We start from the raw sequence: 26,667 nt of genomic DNA, 5'->3' as shown, positions 1-26,667 counted from the left end.
GACCAAAGACTATTTAATAACTGATTCTGATCTTTTATTATTAAATTATGATTTTTGAAAACTAATTATTGATTATTAATTTTAAAAGATTAGGTAATTTAAGTTCAATATTCAGTTTTAGAATGGCGTGAACAAAGCAGATTGTTGAAACTTCTAAAATGATTTTTTTATAGATCAAAACAACATATATATACTTACTAATTCTTAACCATTACTAACATTTCTCACCCACAATAGTAAAGTACACTTCATTTTTTACGGATAATAATAGTAAGTGAAACTTATAATTAAGCATTTTGCAAGTTTCAAGTTATATATGGCTCTTATTGGTAAAGAAATACATGTCTGTTGCTAACTTACTTTTATATATAATTATTTGATTTTTTTTTTTTACCAAATGGCATAAACGTGATACACATTTCTTACATTCTCAAGCACTATGAAGCTTAGTGGTATGCTTTATTCTAGAAATTAACGTCGCTAAGGATGTGGTGAGTGCCAACGTGAGACATGAGTAAAATGATTACTATGATTAAAAATATCTCAACCAATTATTATTGCCTGTTGGATATTCGGAGTCTTTTATAAAGAGAACCACTTTCCTTTCTATCCACAACAACAAAAAGTTGTTCCTCTAAAAGAATATATACATAATGCGCATTTTTGATCAGCTTTAATAAGACAGTGTAACCCATTTGAAATCGTGAATATTTTTTAGTGAGAGTGTGAAAATGGATGGAAGTGATATATACAAGGCTAGTAGAAGTTTTAATTTAGGGAGTAGTCGTACCACTTCGTGGAGGGACAGTGGATTGGACGTTTTCTCTCAGTCAAATCGACATGAAGATGATGATGATGATGAAGAAGCTCTGAAATGTGCTGTTCTTGAAAAGCTACCAACTTCTGATAGGTTGAAAAAAGATCTGCTTTATGGATCTAGTGGATCACCTGATGAGATTTTTGTTGATAATCTTGGATTAGAAGACAGGAAGCATTTGCTCGATAGACTGGTAAAAGTACCTGAAGAAGATAATGAAAAGTTCTTGTTGAAGCTCAGAGACAGAATTGACACGTAATTTGAGCATTAAAAGCTTTCAAAAAAATGATTATTATTATTTTTTTAAATGCGGTATTTTTCTTTTTTTGAATGTTCAGGGTGGGAATTGATTTGCCTACAATTGAAGTAAGATTTGAGCATTTGACAGTGGAAGCTGATGCTTTCACAGGCAGCAGATCATTGCCTAGTTTCCTTAATTTCATCATCGAAATCCTAGAGGTATGATATTTTGGAATATGCGGTAAACGATTGCTAGAAATAGAAATGTATCTTCATTGTTTGTTTATTATCCCATTTTAAAAATTAATAAAAAATAGTTTTTACTTAAGTATCATCCTATAAATGGCTGAACTTTTCATCGGGTAAGAGCATTTAGGATTTTTTTTTTCACTTCACCACATCAAGGTCAACTTAACAAACCATGAAGTTTAGACAAAATTTCACTATTGGTCCCTGTGGTTTACAGAATGTCGTACTTTGAGGACTTTCTAGCAAAAAGTCACGCCACTGGTCTTCATGGTTTCAGTTCAATGCGCAATTGGTCTTTGACCCTAACCCCATCACTTTTGTACCGTTAGTGCAAGGGTAGTTTTGTCTTTTTACCTCGTTGTACATCAGAGTAGATAATGTAAGCCCCACAAAAAAAAAGCAAAATTCAACATCAAGATTCAAGATGAATTATCATATGTTGTTCCAACATGTTGAATCACAAACCTATAGATCTTCCCTTTCAACTAGTCAACATCATCTCATCCTGCTTCGAAACCATCCGGTCCAACCGATCATTAACCTACTTCAGCTGCGATAAAATCACCTTAATCGGCCTCACTTCTGCTGACCAGTCCCGGTCCCACCACCATTCTTCCTAAACACCTGAAAACCCTCATCCAACGATTCCTCCACAAATTTCAAAAACCAAATTTGCATCTCCTTCTGCAATTTCATCCCCAATTCCACACTCTTATTCACCCCATGCCCCTTAATCCACGACCCATTAAAAGAATAATTATAAGAAGAAATCGTCAAATGGGATTTCATTATTTCGGTTAGGGTTGAACCTGAACCGGGTCAAATTTTAGATTGGGTTTTCTTTTGGGGTTGAACCGGGGTCTCGAACCCTTGGTTTGCTAAGAGGGAGATGACTTCGAGGTCAGTGGCTAGGGCGGCTTTGATCCAGAGAGCGAGGGATTTTGATTGGTTGGTCGGTTGGGGGTGGTGGTGTGGTGGTGCGATAGGTGGTGGCGGTGGTGCAATAGGTGGTGGTGGTTGTGAGGCTTTAAATCCGGTTTGCTTTTAATCCCACTCTTCTCTTTCACTTATGTTTCATCCCAATTCTTTCTACTTGATTTTTTGTGGAAGACCCAACAAGTGCCTTTGAAACCTTTGAAATCTTAGCAGCTAAAGTTGCCATCTTTTTCTTGTTGCCGGAATCAGTTGTCGGAGAAACTTTAACTCCACTAGATAACCGCCTACCTGGACAGATTGACATTCTTCGTGAACTTGGAGATGCTTGTCTCCAGCCATTAAGTAGAAGGATACAAAGGCGCGACTTACATTATATACTCCGATGCACAACGAGGTGAAAAGACAAAATTACCCCTGCACTAACGGTACAAAAGTGACGGGGTTAGGGAAGGACCAATCACGCAATGAACTGAAACCATAAGGACCAGTGGCATGACTTTTTGCTAGGAAGTCCTCAAAGTATGATATTATGTAAACCACATGGACCAATTGTGAAATTTTGTCTAAAGTTTAAATATAATCAAGGCCCACCCATAGGGTTTGGCAAACTGGACGACAACTCCGGACCAACGACGGTTTGGGGCCCCAATATTTATGAATTTATTTGTATTGAAATATAACAAATATATACTAAACAAGATTAAATATAAAACTAATTATAGTTTAATCAAAGTTCTATATAATGTTAGACGTAATTTGGCGGCAATGTTAAGCCTTAAACTTTTACAAGCTGTGACGAGCCACGTTGTTTATAAGTCATGACTTAAGGCGACAATTTTGTATATAATTAATATTTTTTATATGTATTTTCTACTATTTATTTATAAAGATATACATATATGACTTAAGATGAGATTTTGTTAAAAACTTGACGTCAAGTACAAACATTGAAGTTATGACGAAGCCATAACGAACTTTTTAAAACCTTGAGTTTAATAGTTTAAGAATTGTTGGTTTTTAATACCTTTATACTACTTCCATCAATTAACTTTCTAGATTTAATTTTATTTGTTTAAAATAATTTATTTTTAGTTAGTGATCTAATATCAAACTTTGGAATTAAAAAATAATTTTAAAACTTAACAGATAATCATAAAAATAAACATAATCAAATTAATATTATGGAAGATATACTTAAATAACTCAACTTTTACCTTTTTACCAAAATCTACTATAATAAATGAAGGTTTTTTGCCACATGGTCTCTTCTCATTTATTTGAACACATGACATTTTCAAGAATTTTTAAATTTTCTATTTTCCACTTGTCATTTTATTGTATTTATCATTTTATTAAATTAAAATTCCACATTTAATATGTAAGGTATCTATTAGAAAAAGTTTATATATATAATGTATTCAATACATTAAAACCTCATTAATTTTAATAATTCAAAAAATTTCTCAATTTTCTTATAAATTCAAATTTTTCAAATTGTTAAAATTTCATATTTAATTTTTTTCAAATAAACCCATGTAATACATGAGTCTCACACCTAGTTACTATCAAATAAAATGTGAGCATTTCAGATTTTGTTGATACATAACGTTTATTTATTTTATTTTTTTAACATTTACATCAAATATTTAAAAAGAAAATTCTTTCAACTTCTTAATTTGGAATAGTCATCAGATTTGAAGTTGTCTTTGAATTTTTAAAAAAGTTTTTTTTTTCTATTCGAAATACAAAATATATTTTTTTGTTAGAAAAAAAAATACTTTTAATGTAGCATAAAGTTTGTCAAAAAAAATGTACCAAATTTTGGATTGTGGTTATTTGTACAAATGGCTTAAAAGTTAGTTATAATGAAGTAAACTAACATTTATGATGGTAATTTTTATAGTTATCCCTAATTAATTTTTATAGTAAATGACCCTTTTTGGTTTTTGTCCGGGGCCTAAAATATGTTAGGATCGGCCCCGACTACAATAGGGTATTTATTAGGGTATTTATTTGTAATTAATAAGATAGGAAAATATAATTTATATTATGAAGAAGCTCTATGTAGAAAGCTTGCAAATTTAGAAGCGAAGTGAAAAACTAGTTATCACAATAGCTTGCGATGTTATCATGTATATGTTTTATGGATATGTATTATTTTATTGTATTAGTATTATTTGGCGTATATATTGCGTAGTCCATAGTGTAAATGTATATATTTCTATTGTATTGAATGGAAATCATCATGGAAAATATTACCCCTTATCATGGTATCAGAGCCTATTCCCTAAAATCTCTCCATGTCTCTCTAATCTTTCGGCCATGACCCCATGAACTCTCTACGAAACCTATGAATGACTTTCACCTTTGACTTTTTCTTTCTTCTCAACACTGCCATGACCAATCTCTAATCCTCCACTATATGAAATCACCAACATATGTTCATCACTCCCTCTCATTCTCGATCTTGAGCATCGTAATTATGACGGGTGGTGAGAGCTCTTTTTTAATCTGATTGTATTGGTTATGAAGTGGCCGACCACCTTGATGTTCACCAACAAACAAGATCAATAATGGATTTCTATAGACTCTCTTGTCAAAATCAGTCCATGTTGCAAATGATCCTGAAAATAAAATGCACAATCTCACAAGTTAAGTTAAGTCTTGAAACTCTATTTCACAAGAACAAAGACACAAAGGTTGTACAACTTAATAGTGAACTCAGAACCAATTCTAATCGCGACTCATCTATCACCAATTTACAACACTAAGATCAAAACAATTGTTGATATACTGGAAAACAATGACTATACAGTTCCAGATAAGAACTTGGTGATGTACAATATCAATAGGAATTCCCCGAAATTTGACTACATCGCGTGTGTGATATGACATCGATCCCCACTTCCTTCTTTTGTTGTGACTCGATCCATGCATTTTTTTTACCGAGGAGCAACAAATGAATCAAGTAAGGCATGTTAAATCTTCTCATTATTACAGTTCTTCTTTTCCTACTATTCCACAAGCCAAGAACCATACTCATAGTGGTGGAAATCATCTCCATGGTAGTGGAATGGAGGACGTGGTGGACATCATTGTTCCTACGGTAGCTGACAACCTCATATTTCAACAACTTCCAACACCCTTACCTCAACAACAACATCCATCGTTGTACCTTGCTTTCTTTGGCTCTATGTGGGGTTACAGTTGGCCCAATAAAGCTTGTAACATCCCAAAAATACCAAGGAAAAATTTCATTTTAATTAAATCAAAACCATTCATGCATTAACCCAAAAGAAAACCAGAGTAAAAGTATTCTCAAAACATCAGAGTAAAATCCTAAACAATCAATGCATAATAAATCTCCAGGGGATGCAGTACAATCAAGCTGGGTCCTTCCTTTTGAAACCAAAAGTACCTGAAACATAAACATAAACCCTAAGCACAATGCTTAGTGTCTTTTGCTAAAATACGACATATCGTACATACATCAGGCCCCACCCTGTATTCATCGGGCCCCACCCGATACAGATCTATCAATAACATGTGCTGGGCTCCACCCAACACATTCATTAGGCCCCACCCAGCATCGGGCCCCACCCAATATACATACAAACACATGCAAGAGGCATACATAAAACTAACATCCTATAACACTAACAATGGGCTGATATTGCTGCCTTCTACCAACAAATACTATGAGGAGACTCACCTGAACTATTCAACAAAAGCCCAACAACTACCTCAACAACAAAACATCCAAGCCAAGCTTCCTAAAGCTAAACCGAAACCAATCCTTAGCTAAATGCTCAATTCTACGTAATTTTGACCAAAAGTCAAAATGGTCAAAAAGTCAACAGTCAAAGTCAAAGTTAAAATTTTCAATCAGTAGCCCTCTACTTGGCCACGTCGTGGGTATAAAATGCCAAAACAGTCGATGATCCTCTTAGTTGCCACGCCGTAGGGACTAGTTTGGACAGCTCAAACGAGCTTAATCCATTTTCTTCTGATTTCAAGAGCTCCAAAGCTCATATATGATCCTTTCCAATGTCTTAATGGATAAAGTTTTTAACTTTATCCATTAGGAGTGTCCATAACCCCAAGATTTAGACTTTAAGTCTCAAAGGGACCCAAAATGCATCTTTCTCAAGTTAATCCATTAAGTCCAAGTCTCAAACTTCTAGATCTAAGTCAACGAGATGTTTAGATGGATAAAGTTTCCAACTTTATCCATAATAATGCCACAAGCTTTCAAGATCTAAATTTAAATACACCAAAATGGCCTAAAGGACCAAGATAACATGCATGACTAAAATGGAAGGCAAAAGAACATAACTTTCTTAGTCCATGGGGTCCAATAAACATTCCAAACTAATCATAAGATGTTGGGGTCCACTCAACTCCAATATCACTCATAAAATGGACCAAAAGTGCCAAAAACCCTAAACGAAAAGATCAAATGAACTAGATAGCAAGATTGGAACTTTATACTTACAATAGTTCAGAAATATAGTGTCTTTGATGGATCCAAACTTGAAGCATCATTATTTGCAACTAAAATAACCTTCTTTATCATCAAACTTCATCAAAATAACATAAAAAACATTCAAAAGAGGAGATAGGAGAAATGAGAAGCTCAAATCTTGAAGGTGGAGGCTAGGGTTTCTCCCAAGGGGTTCTAGAGATGATGGATGCAGATAAAATGCCCAAAACTACGGAACAGTAAGCTTAAATACGTTGAAAACCCTAAAAATCATGGGCTTGGGTCTGACTGATCCCCACACCGTGGCCACGACTTTTCACTCAAATCCATCCAACTTCAAACAACCATAACTTCTTCGCTTCAATTCCATTTTTGGTGATCCTTATATCCACGAAAATGTACAGACGAACCCCACACTTCCATCTAGTTAATTTTGGCTTAGCACATGTCGATCTAAAAACCATAATCCATGCAAGACGCTCAACAATTAACTTTTCCCATTTTACCCTTTGGTTCTGAAACACAAACCAAAGGCTTAGATTACATAATCGTTAATATCAACAACAAATAAGGTCTAAACCCTATTCCTTTCAAGCCCAAGGCCTTTACTCGATCAATTTATTTTCCACAATCCTGAAATAAAAATCTTTTTTGAAACAGGATGATACAGAGCTTATCCATGATCCTATTTCTCTCGGTAATGATACGCTTCCTACTCCACCTCAGTAGTAAACCCATGGGCCTAATGCCTACTAATAAAGCCCTACTGCATGGACTCCCTCACTAGGCTTACAAAACTAACCCAATAGTCGAATTAGGTCCAAAACCTTTTCAATGCATCAAGCTCGACCTAACAAAACCTACCTTGGTCCGAACCTACTATGAACGAGTCTAATATGCAATCCACATATCTTCCTTATTTTCTTGGCAGCTTGAACTTATGGACTATTCGAATGTAGATTGGTTTATAGATTCCTACGCAACTAACCATCTCCACAACGACTCATGCATCCTTCACTCCACTAGTAATAATCATTGTATTTATAATTATATATTAGTCGAGGACGAGTCCTCTATAGTTCTAACAAATTCGGGTCATACTGGTACTCCTAGTAATAAACCGTAATGTCATCTTTATATTCACAATATCCTTATCACCCCACAAATTATCAAAAATCTTATGTATGTTCTTGTATTCTCTTGTGATAAGAAGTGTTATGTTGAATTTAATGTGTTTGACTTTTCTACGAAGGACTTGAAATCCAAACAGACTTTGCTTTGTTGTGATATATACCTTGAGTGACCTATACCCCTACCATAGTCCTATCTCCTCATTCCCTTGCAACTGTTGGTGATTCCACTTGGCATTAACATCTCGATCACCATAGTAATCAAGGTTATCAACATTTACTTTCTAGTTTGTCTATTATTTGATATGTTTGGGTAAACATGTACACCTTCCTTTTCGTCTTTCTAATATCATTATTGAGTTCCCTTTCGAGGTGATACACTCTGGACATCTATTTCTAATACTAATGGTCTTTAATATTATGTCATATTCTTGGATGATTTTTCTCATTTCGTTGGCTATACCTGCTTAGACATAAATATAATGTTATTTTTTTTCCAAATTTCTTCATTTTCGCACGTATGTTAAAATTAATTTAATCGAGACATTACAACTTCCAAACTGAAAACAGGGTGAATATGATAACAATATATTTTTACAACCTTTGTCATCAAAATGATATATCCATAAGATTTTCTTGTCCTCATGTGTCTCAATAAAACGAAAAATATGACCGGATGTTATGTACCATTAACAACACCTTCTGTTCATTCCTCTTTAATGGTCATCTTCCACCAACATTTTGGGTGGAAGCTCTTCACATGTCTTGTCATCTATTCAACATATTACCTTCCACCACCATCAAAAATGACACACCCTTCTTTAAACTCTTAGCTACCAAACTAACTTACAAATATTTGCATATCTTTAGGTGTTTATGTTATCCTCATGTTAGCTCCACTCACAATGTAGCTTCTAACTCATCCTCATCCATCCCCCTCGGCTAACCATCCCAACATTAAGGCTTCCGATGCCCATCCCAACATTAAGGCTTCCGATGCCATGACCACAACTCTTATTCCAAATGAGTGTTCAATCCTCGCTCTTATTTAAAGGTTTTAAAGAACAATAATTAGTTTAATGCAACGAATGATGACATGTAGGTGATAATGCTCTTAGATCCATTTGGTTATTCAAGAAGAAACATAATACATTAATACTGATGGATCTTTAGTGCAATACAAAGAAAGTTTGGTTGCTCGTGGAAAAACACAAAGACCGAGCATCGACTGCGATGAGACTTTTAGTCTGATTGTCATACCGGAAGGGATACACATCGTCCCCAGTTTAGTTGTTTCATAACACTGTCTGATTCATGTTGGACATGAAAAATAAATTTCTTCATGATTATCTTCAACTCCATGCTTCTCTGGCTTGGGGTCTTGTTGCTTACTCTGATGCCGATTTAGGAGATGCCACTTGACAAGAAAATCTTCCTCGGGTTATTGTGTATTTCTCAGGAACAACCGGTTTTATATCCCGTTCTATTGTTGAGGCAGAGTATTAGGGCGTTATATGCCGTTGCAGAAATCATATGGTTATGCCAATCTTCTTCGTGAGCTTTACTCTCCGCTCATGAAAGTTACCATTGTATTTTGTGATAACATCAACGTTGTCTATCTATCAACACTTCGGGTCAACATCAACGTACCAAACAAATTGAGATAGATATCCGTTTTTTTTCGTGACAAATGTCTTGGGACATATTCGTGTTGTTCATATCCCCTCCTTATCACAACTGATGTACATCTTCACTAAAGGGCTTCCAATGTCTCTCTTCCAGGAGCTCATATCCAGTTTAAACGTCTACATCTGGTCATCTACTCCCATTTCAACTGGCGGGGAATGTTAGTGTGTATATGTTTTATGGATATGCATATGTATTGTAGTACCTAGTCCATAGTGTACGTGTGTGTGTGTGTGTATATATATATATATATATATATATATATATATATATATATATATATATATATATGTATATATGTATGTATGTATGTATAGGATATGCATATGTATTGTAATACCTAGTCCATAGTGTACGTGTGTGTGTATATATATATATATATATATATATATATATATATATATATATATATATATATATATATATATTTGTTGTATTGAATGGAAATCATCATGGGAAATAGTACCCGTATCATGCGAAACTTATTTGACTGGAAAAGCTCCTCAATAAGCTCCTATTGTAGAGGTGCCAATAACAAATGAAATTGAAAGTACATTGTTGTAATATCTAGAAATGAAAGTAGGATAGTGTTATGCACAAATACATGAAAGTACTTTGTTATTTTTTGCATTTCGCCCAACAACTATCTAGTTCATATTCATGCTGATTTTCTCAGGCGTTCTTGAATATATTCCATTTACTACCAAACAGGAAGAAGCATATCACTATACTTGAAGATCTAAGTGGAATTATAAAGCCTGGCAGGTGAAAAAAGCCTAGTTTTAAACTTTAAAGCATTCCATTTGAGTAAACATGAACTATATATTAATTATTAATGTTATTCTTTTATAGGATGACACTACTTTTAGGTCCTCCAGGTTCTGGAAAAACAACTTTGTTATTAGCCTTGGCTGGGAAGCTTTCCAAGGAGCTTACAGTAAATTACCACGCGCTTACTTTTTTGGCTACCCTTTTGAGGAAAACTTAAATTATGTTATCTCTCACTTCAATTTTGTAAAAAAAAGTTGTTTCTTTGTAACCAGTGGTCAGGAAGGGTGTCATACAATGGGCATGATATGCATGAGTTTGTGCCTCAGAGAACCTCTGCTTATATCAGTCAAAATGATCTTCATATTGGTGAAATGACTGTTAGAGAAACCTTGGCTTTTTCTGCTAGATGTCAGGGCATTGGATCACGTTATGGTTAGTTGGCATAATCCTAGCCGTTGATGTCTAAACTATCTCAACCTGTATGTTTTTCACTATCTACCTTGTGGTGGAATAATTTTACTGACATAGTTTTTGTCCAATAAATTACAGAAATGTTGGCAGAATTGTCAAAAAGAGAAAAAGATGCAAATATTATGCCCGATCCTGATATTGATATATACATGAAGGTAATAAAGGAGTTACATTAGGTTAATATGCCTTAGGGGCTGTTTTTTTTTACTCCATTAAGTCTTGCTTGGGTAAAAGGTCTTAAATATGGGTAATGATGTTTCTCTGAAGTGTTGTATGCATAAGTTTGTCTCTTTTTTGGACCGCATAAATAATCTCAATGAGACTAAATGACTAGTTTACCTTTACATTAAAAAAACAATATTCATAATATTCAACGATTATAACAGTATTCATAAATTCTAATGTTAGACAAGTAGGGAGAAACAAAGGACAAATAGGTAAAGGGTTAGTGTCTTGATACATTAAGCCAATTTTTTCGGGTTATTCCATTAGTCATTCTTTCCAGCTTAATTAAATTAAACGAAACAATGATATATAGGTTTCCTGATTAAATGTTTAACTTATTATGCTCATTAAGTAAAAAAGAAACAACCCCTTGACTTAACTTGAAAAAGAAAATAACTTGTGATTCTTCTATGATGCTTTAGGCAGCAGCAACAGAAGGTCAAGAGACAAGTGTGGTCACAGATTATATTCTCAAGGTATGCTATAAAAACTAAAAATTATTGACTTCCAAAACATTAAATTATAACAATAATGTTTTGTGTCCCATTTAGATCTTGGGACTAGATATCTGTGCAGATACCATGGTAGGGGATCAAATGATAAGAGGCATATCTGGTGGACAAAGAAAGCGAGTCACTACAGGTACATAAGCTTTCATATGGCATACATAGAGTCACATTTGATACATGTTTTCTGGATTTGATGAAAACGTATAGGTGAAATGATAGTGGGCCCATCAAAGGTTCTTCTTATGGATGAGATATCTACGGGTTTAGACAGTTCTACAACGTTTCATATTGTGAATTCTTTGAGGCAATATATTCAGATTTTTGAAGGAACTGCTGTTATTTCGCTCCTACAGCCTGCACCCGAAACGTATAATCTATTTGATGACATAATATTGCTCTCGGATGGCAAGATTGTGTATCAGGGCCCACGTGAAAAAGTGCTTGAGTTTTTTGAATCAATGGGATTTAAATGTCCAGAAAGGAAAGGTGTTGCTGACTTCTTGCAAGAAGTAAGTGTTATTTCTAGATTTGTTTCGGCTTCTTCTTATGCAAACTAACAAATATGGGTGTAACTAACTTCTTAATTGCTAAGATCATCCATAGTAGGAGCTTTTTCAATATTATTTTTGGATAAAAAAGCCTATCTCCTATGATGTTCTCTTTTTCATTCCCAAGCTTTTTCAAAATGCTTTTTAGGTGAGAAAGCTCCTGAAAAAACTTATTTGCGATTAGTGGTAGCTTTTACATCTACAAGCTCTTTCAATAAGCTCGTGTAGTTACAAACTGTTACATGAGCTTTTTCATCATTCTTAATATATTTTATTTATTTTAGTGTATAAAATACACCAAAAATAACTACTAATTTGATAATGGGACCCACAAATAAGCTTATTGAAGAAGCTTTGCTTTGCTATATAGTTGACATATGTTAAGCTTTTTTGGATTGTTGAGGTGACTTTTAATTACCTAAAATTAAGGAGAATTCAGTTCGTGAGAACGGACAGTGTAGATAAAAAAACCGGGCGCTAAAAGGTCAACCAAACGAAAAAGTCAAAAACCTCAAAATATCCACTTTTCGCTAAGCTTAGTTACAAGTCATATCAATTTCAGTGTATATCATTTATTTTATATAAAAATAACTAAAATTAAATTTAAAATAACTAAGTAGTATATTTAATTTTCATAATACAGAAAATAAATTTAAAATATATACAATTTAATTGAGATCTACTAATTACTCTTTTTATGTAAATAAATATATTTAAAATTTAATTATATTAAATAAATAGTATACATACATTATCTTTCTACAAACAACAAATGAAAATAAATAAAACTTAGTAATATATATTAAGCAATATTTCATTACAATACTTGAAATAATATAGTATAATATAATAAATGTTTATTTAATGTTACCAGTATTTCTAATTAACTTTTTCTTATTTACATTTTTATAAAACTAAAAAAACTGGGTTAGTGAGTTTTGAAAATTTATATTAAACGGCATAACATTTTTTATCTGTAATATAATAAGCTAAAAGAATAAAAAATAAAATGAATCATGAAAAAGCTCATATGGTCAAGCTTGTAATCCTCATTAATAAATGAAAATAAGTTTGCTACATGTCATTCTCTAATGCATTATGCCACATGTCATTTTGTCATAATTTTGAGATATTTATTTTCCATTTGTCATTTATTCTATTTTTTATTTTTTAATATATCATTAATTTAGTTTCTATAAATAAAAGATACCATAATAACTATATTAATTTCAAATTTTAAATTTCAAACTTCAATTTCAATTTTAAATAAATTACAGTTTAAACCTTCGTATTTAACATATTGTTATAACTAACATGTTTATTACACGGGACTGACAACTAAACACATAAATTTAATTTATTTTTTTGCATGTTTTTTTTCTCATAAGTTTTACTTATTTCAAATTTTACGTTTAATTATTTATATTTAACATTTTGTTTTAATGAACCCGTATAATATACGGGTTTCACAACTAGTTTTTAACAAGCCAAATGAAAAAGCTCCGCTATAGCTTATTTGATTTTCAAGAACTTATTTGACAAAAAAAGCTTATGTAAAAGCAGTGCGCTCAAACACACATATATCCATAGGTAACATCAAAGAAAGACCAGGAGCAATACTGGATAGAGAGAGACCAACCTTACAGGTTTATCACAGCGAAAGAATTTGCTGAGGCATATGAATCCTTCCATGAAGGAAGGAGAATGGCAGAAGAGATTTCAATCCCATATGACAAAAACAAGAGCCATCCTGCTGCATTGACAACCAAAACATATGGAGTGAACAAAAAGGAGCTCTTGAAAGCCTGCATTTCAAGAGAATTTTTGCTTATGAAGAGAAACTCATTCGTCTACATCTTCAAACTATTTCAAGTACGTACTCAATTAAGATGGAGGGGTTGTATCTTTTTTATTTAATGGACTTAATATAGACATTATGACTTAATGAGTTAAGCCAAAAACATGGCTAATTGTATTAAAACACTAACCCTTTACCTTTTCTCTGTTCTTTTATCCTCTCAACTCTTGTCACGTTAAAATCGATGAAAATTGTAAAATTTATTTTATGGAATATATTGGTAAAATGGTCATTTAGTCTCATGAAGATGGTTTAAAGTGTCTAGATAAAGAAACAAACAAACAAATCTTATGTATATAGGACTTTATGTGGAGAGACATCATTGCCCATTCAACAGCTTTATAAGTTATTAAGATGAGAAAAAAAACAATCATATATTAATGTTTCAAAGATAAATTCTAAAACCTAAAGAATTTATTTTCTTACCTACTTTCAGCTTCTAGTGATGTCATTTCTGACAATGACAGTCTTTTTCCGAACCGAAATGCACAAAAGGTCGGTGGAAGATGGAGGGATATACACAGGTGCACTCTTTTTTGGTGTAACTACGATCATGTTCAATGGATTTTCTGAGCTTTCCATGACCATAGCAAAGCTTCCTGTCTTTTACAAGCAAAGGGATTTCCTGTTTTACCCCTCGTGGGCTTACACACTTCCTTCATGGATCATCAAGATTCCCAGCTCATTTATGGATACTTTTCTTTGGACTCTTCTTACATATTATGTAGTTGGATTTGATTCAAATGTTGAAAGGTTTGTTACTTCAAGTTAACTGACATTACCTGTTTTCCTCCTAGGGCGTAACATATATGACTAAATAATCTCCTTTTTATAGATTCTTTAAGCAGTATTTGCTACTCTTTCTCGTCAACCAGATGGCATCAGGATTATTTCGCTTTATTGCAGCACTAGGTCGAAATATGATTGTTGCAAGCACATTTGGTTCATTTGCACTTCTCATACTATTTGCTTTGGGTGGCTTTGTCCTGTCACGAGGTACATATGTTCTATTTAATTAGACAGTGTTAGGTATATGCAGCAATAGACGAGGGAATAAAACTTAAGCATTAATTATGACCGAATAAAAAAAAATCATGTTTGTTTTTCATATATGAATGGAATGCAACATTCCTTTCTTCTCAGATGATTTTCATTCTATGGGGGATGGATGTTAATTTTTCCATTCCTTCATGGCATAGCTGAATATATTACAACTATGCTTGAATGAGTCCTTTGTTCATTCAAGCCAACAAAACATAATGATCCATTCCATTCTATAGTCTTTTCATTCTTTTGCGATTTCACTCCATCACACCCAATATACTCTTAAACAAAAGAAAATCTTCCATCAACTAATGATTAGGAAATGTGGTCTTTTTTGCAATATCACAGATGCTATAAAGTCTTGGTGGATTTGGGGATATTGGTCATCACCAATGATGTATGCGATGAATGGGATTGTAGTTAATGAGTTTCTCGGGGATAGTTGGAATCGAGTAAGTCATTTAAATACCACAATAATATAATGTGTGTGTATATATATATATATATATATATATATATATATATATATATATATATATATATATATATATATATATATATATATATATATATATATATATATATATATATATATATATATAGAGGTAGCTTCAAATGTTTTTTCCCATCTATTGTGTGCTACAATGCATCAATAAGAATTGAATAAACATTAAATGTATATTAAATGATATCTATATTTATAAATTTTTTTATGGAAACTAATTTAATTCGTCATTAATGTCAATAATAATATTCTTTCAGAATGAATTCATATATAAAATAATAAGAGTGTATTCTAGGAGAACGAGAGTATATTCTACTAGAATACACCTTCATTCTTCATATTCCATACAACTTTATTGTATTTTAAGTGAGTGAGTCTTGAAATAATGTTATTGCTGACATAAAAACCTAGATACGAATTCATTCTGAAAGAATGTTATTGCTGACATTAATGACGAATTTAATTAATTTCCATAAAGAGAAAATTATAATTATGGATATCATTTAATATACATATAATTATGGAAACCATTTAATATCTATCATTATTTAATTAAATAATAATATAATTTTACTAAATTTCTATTGGTGCATTGTAGCATACAATAAATGTAAAAAACACTTTAACCTAGCCATATATATATATATATATATATATATATATATATATATATATATATATATATATATATATATATATATATATATATATATATATATATAGGGCTAGGTTATAATGTGGATGAACAACTATTGTGTGGATGTGTGGATAATGCTATTTTAAGAAAATTACTAAGAAAATATGTTGTTTAGCAATGTGAATACGTTCAATCTCACAGAACTCTTGTTATTTTAATAGATTCTCACAAATTCTAATTCATTTTTGTTCTCATTCATCGTTTTTATTTATTTTAATTATTACAGAATACGACTCAATAAACATCCTGATAACATTATGACAGAATGAGAATAATTAAGAAAAAGTATATAATAACTTTATAGACGATTTAATTAATGAAAATGTTTAATAATTAAAATAATTATATAAGACTGAACATATTCAAATTATCAAACAACATATTTTCTTTGTAATTCTCACATAATAGCATTATCCACACGTCCACACAATAGATGTCAATCCACATTTGAACCTAGCTCTCTCTCTCTCTCTCTCTCTCTCTATATATATATATATATATATATATATATATATATATATATATATATATATATATATATATATATATATATATATATATATATATAGTAAGAAAGAAACTTTTGGTGGGAAAGGTAACAAATGTACTAATTGCATGTTTTATGATGAACTAAAAAAAATAAATCACTGAATAATGATAAATATTATCATTCACAAAAAAAACCTCCAAAAATACCGAATATTCATTTTTGTAATGATTCAATAAAATTGTTCAAAAAACACATCAAAATTTGATTCAACAAAAAGTGAATTATCGAGATGTATTTTTGGCAATTTTTTTTGCAAAAATTATATTATTTTTGCATTATCTAATGATTAATTTTATTGTTTTGGCAAAAGCATACAAATAATACACTTCTTATAATATCTACCAAATTTTTACTGCTTTTTTAACCCAAATTATATATATATATATATATATATATATATGTGTGTGTGTGTGTGTGTGTGTGTGTGTGGGGGGGGGGGGGGGGGGGACCTTAAAAAAACCTTACCTATTATTCTCAAATGCCGGAAAAAACCATTATGATATTATTTTATTATTTTGTATGCTTTGGCCTATGTTGGGTTGTTATGCTTCATCTGCGGAACCATTAAAAAAATTTTCAAGTATGCTTTCTCAACAAAAAAAAAATATGGGCCGAGAAAAATAAAGGTTTTATTGTATAAAACAAGAATATAAAACGGTTTTATTGTAAAAAATCATAACATAAAATAGTTTTTTTTTTTGTACAAAACTATAACATAATGGTTTTTTCACGCATTAGAAAATAATGATTGACTTTATTTATAACCACAAATGCTAGATAACCGAATATCAAGGGTTTGTCATTTACGAAGCATTATTTTAGGCATTATTAAAAATAAAATGGTTTTATTGTACACAATAATAACATAATGGTTTTTCCATCATTAGGAGATAATAAGATAGGTTTTTCTAGACTTCCACCCCCCCTATTTTTGGCAATTTTTTTTTGCAAAAATTATGTTATTTTTGCATTATCTAATGATTAATTTTATTGTTTTGGCAAAAGCATACAAATAATACACTTCTTATAATATCTACCAAATTTTTACTGCTTTTTTGACCCAAATTATATATATATATATATATATATATATATATATATATATATATATATATATATATATATATATATATATATATATATATATATGTGTGTGTGTGTGTGTGGGTGGGGGGGGGGGGGGGGGGAACCTTAAAAAAACCTTACCTATTATTCTCAAATGCCGGAAAAAACCATTATGTTATTATTTTATTATTTTGTATGCTTTGGCCTATGTTGGGTTGTTATGCTTCATCTGCGGAACCATTAAAAAAATTTTCAAGTATGCTTTCTCAACAAAAAAAAAAATATGGGCCAAGAAAAATAAAGGTTTTATTGTATAAAACAAGAATATAAAACGGTTTTATTGTAAAAAATCATAACATAAAATAGTTTTTTTTTTTGTACAAAACTATAACATAATGGTTTTTTCACGCATTAGAAAATAATGATTGACTTTATTTATAACCACAAATGCTAGATAACCGAATATCAAGGGTTTTTTCACGCACAAGAGCGCGCGCGCACACACACACACATACACACACTATATGTTCATTCAAGCTAACCGTTTTTAACATTAAGTACAGGTATTGCCTAACTCAACAGAGTCCCTAGGAGTGAGGATTATAAAATCTAGAGGTTTCTTCCCATATGCATATTGGTATTGGATTGCAGTAGTGGCTTTGATTGGATATGTGTTCCTCTTCAACTTTACCTACACGCTAGCTCTCACATTTCTAAATCGTACGTATCCATCCTTCTTCTTATTTATGAGTTAATTCATAGAGCTTTAACAAAATAGGAACACATATGCAGCTTTGGAGAAACATCAAACTATTATATTAGATGAAAACGAAGCCCAAAATCCTTCATCTGTCGAGCTACATTCCATGAGCAAGAAAAAGGGAATGATTCTTCCATTTGAACCGCATTGTATCACCTTCGATGATGTTAAATATTCAGTTGATATGCCCCAGGTGGTTATAAACACAGTTGTTATAAACTTGTTTTAGTTCCTACTTCCTAATATTAATCAAGATTCTTTATCATATTTGATTGAAACTAATGAACTTTGGCATTAAAGGAAATGAAAGATCAAGGAGTGATTGAGGATCGATTGATGTTATTAAAGGGTGTGAGTGGGGTGTTCAGGCCGGGTGTTCTTACAGCATTAATGGGTGTTAGTGGTGCTGGTAAAACTACTTTGATGGATGTGCTGGCAGGAAGGAAAACAGGTGGATATATAGAGGGTAATATTGTCATTTCAGGGTACCCAAAGAAGCAGGAAACTTTCGCTCGAATTTCAGGATACTGTGAACAAAATGACATCCACTCACCTCATGTCACAGTGCATGAGTCCTTGATTTACTCTGCTTGGCTAAGGCTGCCAGCAGATGTTGATTCTAAAACCAGAAAGGTAAGGAATATATTGATCATTTTTTACTAAAAGGCTTAAGGGATTAAGCCACAAAACCAGGCTTAATGTATTAAGACACTAACACTTTACTATTTTTTTTTCTTTTATCCTCCCAACTCCTGTCATTTTAAATTGATGAATATTGTTTAAATTTATGAATATTGAGGAAAACATGGAATGTAAGGGTAAATTGGTAATTTACTTCCATTCATATGGATTATTCTGTCTAGAAAAGAAACAACTCTTATGTATATAGCAGATTATCCACACAAAAATTTATTACTCATTCAACCACTTTACTTATAAAGAACTTAACGGGAAAAAAAACTAGCCCCTAAGGAGAATTAGACTTAATAGTAAAACTACATGTGCAGATGTTTGTTAGTGAAGTGATGGATCTTGTGGAACTGAATCCAATAAAAGATGCATTAGTTGGGTTGCCAGGTGTAAATGGACTATCAACCGAACAGAGAAAGCGGTTAACCATAGCGGTTGAGCTAGTGGCTAACCCGTCTATAATATTTATGGATGAACCAACGTCCGGTCTTGATGCTAGAGCGGCTGCTATTGTGATGAGAACTGTTAGGAACACTGTGGACACAGGTAGAACCGTTGTGTGCACCATTCATCAACCAAGCATCGATATATTTGAAGCTTTTGATGAGGTATATATAATAAAATTAAGGATATATTATAAAACAATATAATATTGACTATTAACTTAATGATAGAAGTATAAGTGACACACTTCTCTATTCGGTTAAACCGATGCCTGTTCGAACTGCTATTGAGTCTTCATCAAATCTAACAAATTGATTGGGATTGTTTGATAACCTCTAGAGGGAACCATTTAGAGGTCACCTCTGAATTGGTTAGCATTCGACGCGTTTGATAAAGCATCTGAATGGTTAAGGAACCTTACCTTCTCTTAATCATTAAGAGGTTGGAATCATTCGACACTAAATGATTCCGTTTAATCAATTAGCCCCTAATAGTTCTCTTTCAATATCTTTTTGTAACGATAACAAAACTTTACATTCGGGATTATACTTCCCGAATGGGAATACTAAAATTTATATATGGGTTGCAGCTATTTTTGATGAAACGAGGAGGAGAAGAGTTATATGTTGGACCAGTCGGTCGCCATTCCTGCCATTTGATCAAGTATTTTGAGGTAACTAAGGTTACATTATTAACAAGTTTTAAATAATAAAACACAATTTGCATAAAATGGTTTAAAATGTAATACACTACTGAGCATTCTAGGATATCGAAGGAATAAGTAAGATCAAAGACGGTTATAACCCTGCCACATGGATGTTAGAAGTTAGTACCTCAGCACAAGAAATGGCTCTTGGAATTGATTTCACACAAATCTACAAAAACTCTGAACTTTACAGGTAAGTCAAGTAGTCAATACCAATAATTTCATTTCATTAAACCGTTTAGTGATTTTAGTAATGTCTTACACTTATTGATAGGAGAAATAAAGCTCTTATTAATGAGCTGAATACACCGCTTCCTGGATCAAAAGATCTCTATTTCCCAACTCGATACTCTCAGTCTTTCTTCACACAATGCATGGCTTGCCTATGGAAACAACGCCTGTCATACTGGCGAAATCCTTCTTACACTGCAGTAAGATTTTTATTCACTTTGGGAATTGGATTGATGTTTGGGACAATGTTCTGGGATCTAGGTGGCAAAAGGTAAGATACTTTAAGAGTAATAGAATTGAATACATCTCAACTTAGTTTTGTATTTTTATTAATTTACTCGTGTGATTGTAATTTCAGGACATCAAAACAAGATTTGCTTAATGCAATGGGTTCTATGTATGCTGCTGTTCTTTTTATTGGGACCCAAAATGCGTCATCCGTGCAGCCAGTGGTTGCTGTTGAGAGGACAGTCTTTTATAGAGAAAAAGCTGCAGGAATGTATTCCGCCCTATCATATGCTTTCGCACAGGTACTTAAGGGCTTTTTTTTTTCATTAAGTCCTGCATGGATTAAGTGGTGTTGGAAACAAACCAAAAACACAGAATCTATTGGAGAGATTGAAGGAAAAAACTTATGAAGAAGATGGGCTCTTGTACAACAAAATAAAGATTTCTTATAAAAACACCAAGAACAACATTTACATCTGTTTACATATGTATATATAGAAATTAAAACAACTTGACTCTTCAGCCCTAACCATCACACCCCTTCCTTTTACGGTTAAAATAACTATAACTACCCTAACTGTCACATAACTATAACTGCCATATAATCTATTACTAAACTAACACCTAACACTAATAATAAGTTTAGCTTATTATTCAGCAAGTGGTTGAATAGGTAATGAATTATGTCTAGACAAATTAAGTGTTGTATACATATGGTATGTTTCTTTTCTAGAACAAATAACTGGCTAAATGAGACTAGAAGACCGTTTATCCTTACTTTCTAACAAACAATTTTCACAATATTCATAACTTTTAACAGTAACCATCGAGTTTAACATGAGACTATGAGAGGAGGTTGGAGGAAAACAGAAGGGGAAATAGATGAGGGTCAGTGTCTGAATACATTAAGCCAGGTTTTTTTTTTTTTGCTTAATCTTTTAAGTCATTCTGTCCGGATTAAGGAAAAAAGGAACAACCATGTATAGTTTTCAAGATAATGTGCTTAACCCATTAAGTCCATTAAGTAGAAAAGAAACAACCCCTTAGTACATAACCCTTAACAGGATTTGTTATAAATGTGAACCTACTGTTAAATTCCTTTCTCAGGTTCTGGTGGAACTACCCTACGTGTTTGTACAAACATCAGCATACGGTCTCCTAGTGTATGCAATGATTGGATTTCAATGGACAGCAGCCAAATTCTTTTGGTATTTATTTTTCATGTACCTCACATTACTATACATGACCTTTTATGGCATGATGACTGTGGCCATGACACCCAACCCCACTGTTGCTGCCATTGTTGCTGCCTCATTTTATGGAATATGGAATCTCTTTTCAGGATTTGTTATCCCACGAACTGTAAGCTCCATTAATCCTCAACATTTTTGCCTCAAATTTGAGATTTACAATCTTTCCTTATTAATTACACATATGTTCTTGTTCTCCATTTTGTAAACAGAGGATACCTATCTGGTGGAGATGGTACTATTGGGCATGCCCGTCTGCTTGGACTCTCTATGGATTGGTTACTTCACAGTTTGCAGACTCTGAAGATATGCTTGAGAATGGTGAAACTGTAAAAGATTTCTTGGAGAGATATTTTGGATTTGAGAGAAGTTTTCTTGGTGTAGTTGCTGGTATGCATGTTGGATTCACCCTACTATTTGCATTTGTCTTTGCCTTTGCCATCAGGTCCTTTAATTTTCAAAGGAGGTAGGCCAATTATCAGGGAGTTTAAATGTGAGCATTCTATTGAAGATGAAACGCCTTGTTACGTTCATGCATGGCATATGATTTGTGTTAGCCTAATAAGATTTTGGGCTTTATTTTGTATTGGGTATTATGTTGGCACATTAGTTAGGAAACCTTAATTAGTTAGTCTATAAATTATGTCTCCCTTTCATTGTAATTGTACTTTCCATTTGATAATAATATGAAACCCTAGCCGTTCTATGACTTTTTTTTGTTAGTTTACATCGTATCAGAGCGCGGTTGATCATTTGTATTTTCGTTTTTGGGGGTATGTTGTAGTAGGCACGGCGTTGGGCGGATCGAACTATATTATGCTTGGAAATTTTTAAGGGTTTGGGTATGATTTCCTGCTTCGTTTTTGTATTCTTCTCTGTATGATTTGTTCGATTTATTTCAAGATCTTGATTGTTCCTGCGGCTATTCGTATTTGCTGTTGGTTTGTTTATTTTCATTTGACTATTATTGGAAGTATGACCCGAAAGATGACTCTCTTCAGTCCATTAGTACCTAACGCCATGGCAAGAACTATGCATATTGGAGTTATTTTATGAAGAATTTCTTGTGAGGTAAGCGCATGTGGGGGATTGTTAAAGGTGACAAGGAAAACCAACAAATGACAAGGTTGTGAGTTATGCAATCTTACTGGATTTATGGTAGATTGATAACTCTAAGATCATTACTTGGATTAATAATTATGTTATCCAATCTATTGGTACTTAGTTAGCAAAGTATGATACAACAAAAAAGGTTTGGGATTACTTGGATAGGCTGTATAACCAGTCTAATTTTGAAAAGCAGTATCGGTTAGAGTTTTATATCCGAGCTCTCCAACAGAACAATCTCAGTGTTCAGGAATTCTATGTAGCTATGGCGTATTTTTAGATCAGTTGACTTTTACAGAACCTGTTGAGTTGAGGCTTTTAAGCCTTATACTGATAGAAGGGAAGAGCAACGTTTGGTTCAGTTCTTGATGGAATTACGTTTATATTTTGAAGGCTTGCGTGGATTGCATTGAACACCTCTTCCCATTGTTGATTCGGTTGTTCATGAGTTGATTTCTGAAGAAATTCATATAAAGTCCCATGCTGACAAAGGTCCCAAGACAGCCACTCCTCCTGTCTTTGCTGTTCCACAACGACCTTAGTCATCAAACCAGAATCGTCTCAAATTTGCATTTAATGAGTGTACTTTTTGTAATAAGAAGAACCACTGGAAGGAAAATGGTATTTTGTTGTTAAGCACGGGAAATCAACAACAACAACAAACCAGATCACTTGCACAGTCTCAGCCTTGACAACAGAACAAGTCTCGGTCATCTTCCTCATTTCCATATTTTAGGTCACCACAGTACACTGCTGTTGCACCTTCAGTTGAGAACGAGACAAATTTTTCACCACCATCCGCCTTGGATCCCCAGATTGTTGAGCAGTTCAAACATTTCATTGTTGCCAATCCAACTTCCATAAATCATTCAGGTCTGTCCTCATCCAACACTCCAGGTATTCCTTCATACTTGTGGATATTGGATTTTGGTTCATCTTATCACATGTCACCACATTTGTCATCTTTTGCTTTGTTATCACCTCGTTCACCTGTCTTTGTTATGTTTGCTAGTACTACGCCTATGTCAGTAGAGGGTGTTGCTTTTATTTTCACTCCTTATATATCTTTAACGGATGCCAGTCATTTGTGTAAGTATGGTTGTTGCTTCTTCTTTTCTGATTCGTTCTGCTATGTATAAGACATTCGATCTCGAAGGGTGATTGGAATGGGTTGTAGACTTGGGGAGCTTTATATTTTGGAACAACTACATTTTGATGATGTTGTTGCCTCTAGTGTTGATTTGTCGTCTTTTCGATTAAGTTTTTTGTCATCTATTTTTTATCTTTTGCATTCTCGTTTGGGACATGTGTTACTGTCACGTTTACAGTTTTTGGTTTCTACTGGTGTCTTAGATTCTCTAAAAACTGATGATATTTCTGATTGATGTGGTTGTAGACTGGGAAAATTTTCTGCTTTATCGTTTAATAAAAGTGTCACTCGTTCTATTTCTCCCTTTGATATTGTGCATCCTGATGTGGGAGGCTCATCCCCGATCACCTCTAAATTGGGATCTAACTATTATGTTCATTCATTGATGATTACACTCATTATACATGGGTTTATTTTATGAAATGCAGGTCTGACTTTTTCACCATATATAGTGACTTCAGAGCCTTTTCAAGACTCAACACTCGGATGTCATAAAATTTTTTCGGTGTGATTTGGGCGGGGAATTTACCTCTAATGATTTTAAACAATTATTGGAATCTGATGGTATTGTGCATCAATCATCATGTATATACAACCCTCAACAGAATGGTGTTGTAGAAAGAAAACATCGACATCTCCTACAAATTGCAAAATCCTTGCTACTCTTTACTAAAGTTCCCAATATGTTTTGGGGAGAAGTTGTTCTACCTCCACTTACGTTATTAATCGCATTCCTACTGCACACACTTCATGGAAGTCTCCTTATGAAATGTTGTTCGGGCAACTTTCAGATTATTCTTCATTACGAGTGTTTGGGTGTACCTATTTTGTCTTAAAGCCTCATGTAGAGAGATATAAGTTGTCTTCAAAATCAACTCTTTATGTATTTTTGTGATACGATATTGGTCAGAAAGGTTATCGATGATATGATCTATCGAATAAAAAGTTATATGTATCTCACAATGAGACATTTTTGGAGCACATTCTATTCTATATCATTCCTATTCAGTCACATGTGCAACTCGAGAGGAGCTTCATACTATTGATCCATTTAGCATTGACATTGATGATCCACCACCTGCTCCTAATCCACCACCTGTCATTGATCCTCTTCCTACAACTCATCAGGATCCCCCATCATCGAGGCCTTATCATAATAAGAAGTTCACAAAGATCCCTGAGTTTGTCTAATCCTTTTACTTACCGGTGTTTGACTCCTTTATTGCTAATGTACATCGTCTTTCTAAGCTAGCATCCTACAAAGAGGTCATCTTTGATCCCCTTTGGCAGACTGTTATGGTTGAGGAACTTGTAGCTATTTATCAGACTTATACATGGGATTTGGTTATGCTTCCACTTGGAAAACACAATATTGGTTGTCGTTGGGTATGTAAAATCAAAACAAATTTTGATGGATCAATTGAGCATTATAAAGCCAGACTTGTTGCGAAAGGGTACACACAAAAGTATGGTATGGATTTTGAGGAAACTTTTTCTTCTGTTGCAAAAATGATGATTGTTTGCACCTTGATTGCAGTTTCGTCCATTTGCCAATTGAAGATTCATCTGATGGATTTTAGGAATGTGTTGTTGAATAGTTATATTCATGAGGAAGTATATATGTCTCCTCCCCCAGGTATTGCTCACCAAACACATGAAGTTTGTCGACTTCGGAAGGCACTATATGGTGTCAAACTAGCCCCTTGTGGTTTGTTTGGAAATTTGCTAAGATGGTTAATTTTCTTGGTTTTCGACCAAATAACCATGATTTGTCTCTATTTGTTCGGTGTACAAGTGTAGGTCAAATTATTATTTCCTTATATGTCACTGACATGACTATTACTAGTGATGATTATGATGGTATAGAGTCTTTAAAGCATGATTGGGCTCACCGTTTTTGCTATGAAAGACTTGGTATTGCTATGTTATATCTTGGGGATTGAAGTTGCTCAATCTCCAAAGGGTTATATTTTTATCTCAAACGAAGTGTATTTCAAATTTGTTTGAACGAGCATTACTCACGGATAATCAGACAGTTGATACACATATAGAGAGTAATGCAAAGTATTCTCCAGCTGATGGCATCCCTGATAGATGCCAATTTTATTCATCTTTTAAGCTAGTTTTTATTAGAATTTAGCATCATATTTTACACATTTGCATGTCATTATTTTAAATAACTTTCAACTCATGTCATTTGTTAGAATTCTCGTACTACTCATGTTTTTATATTGTTTTCAGATAATTTGAGTGGTGCAGTACTTTAGGAACAACTTTGGATGCATTGGACTTAACTGGAGCTTTTAGCTTATGAAGG

At 33.1% G+C, this 26,667-nt stretch overlaps 1 protein-coding gene across 1 annotated transcript; it reads left to right on the top strand.

Moving 5' to 3' along the window:
* The first annotated feature begins 619 nt into the window (after positions 1 to 619).
* Positions 620 to 22,802, top strand: LOC111910233 (pleiotropic drug resistance protein 1). Its single transcript, XM_023906022.2, has 23 exons — positions 620 to 1,072; positions 1,156 to 1,276; positions 10,218 to 10,306; positions 10,394 to 10,478; positions 10,585 to 10,744; positions 10,862 to 10,938; positions 11,431 to 11,484; positions 11,560 to 11,650; positions 11,725 to 12,026; positions 13,656 to 13,937; positions 14,360 to 14,676; positions 14,759 to 14,919; positions 15,316 to 15,419; positions 18,348 to 18,504; positions 18,577 to 18,737; positions 18,845 to 19,177; positions 19,552 to 19,842; positions 20,268 to 20,351; positions 20,444 to 20,577; positions 20,659 to 20,886; positions 20,974 to 21,145; positions 21,951 to 22,205; positions 22,306 to 22,802. Exons 1-23 carry the CDS (start codon positions 732 to 734, stop codon positions 22,561 to 22,563), a joined length of 4,257 nt encoding a protein of 1,418 aa, XP_023761790.1. The 5' UTR covers positions 620 to 731; the 3' UTR covers positions 22,564 to 22,802.
* Positions 22,803 to 26,667: the final 3,865 nt, after the last annotated feature.

Source organism: Lactuca sativa, chromosome 5, assembly GCF_002870075.4.
Source record: "Lactuca sativa cultivar Salinas chromosome 5, Lsat_Salinas_v11, whole genome shotgun sequence".
NCBI classification, from domain to species: Eukaryota; Viridiplantae; Streptophyta; class Magnoliopsida; order Asterales; family Asteraceae; genus Lactuca; species Lactuca sativa.
The sequence above is the reverse complement of the archived record's forward strand: the minus strand, read 5'-3'. Positions and strand labels throughout refer to the sequence as shown.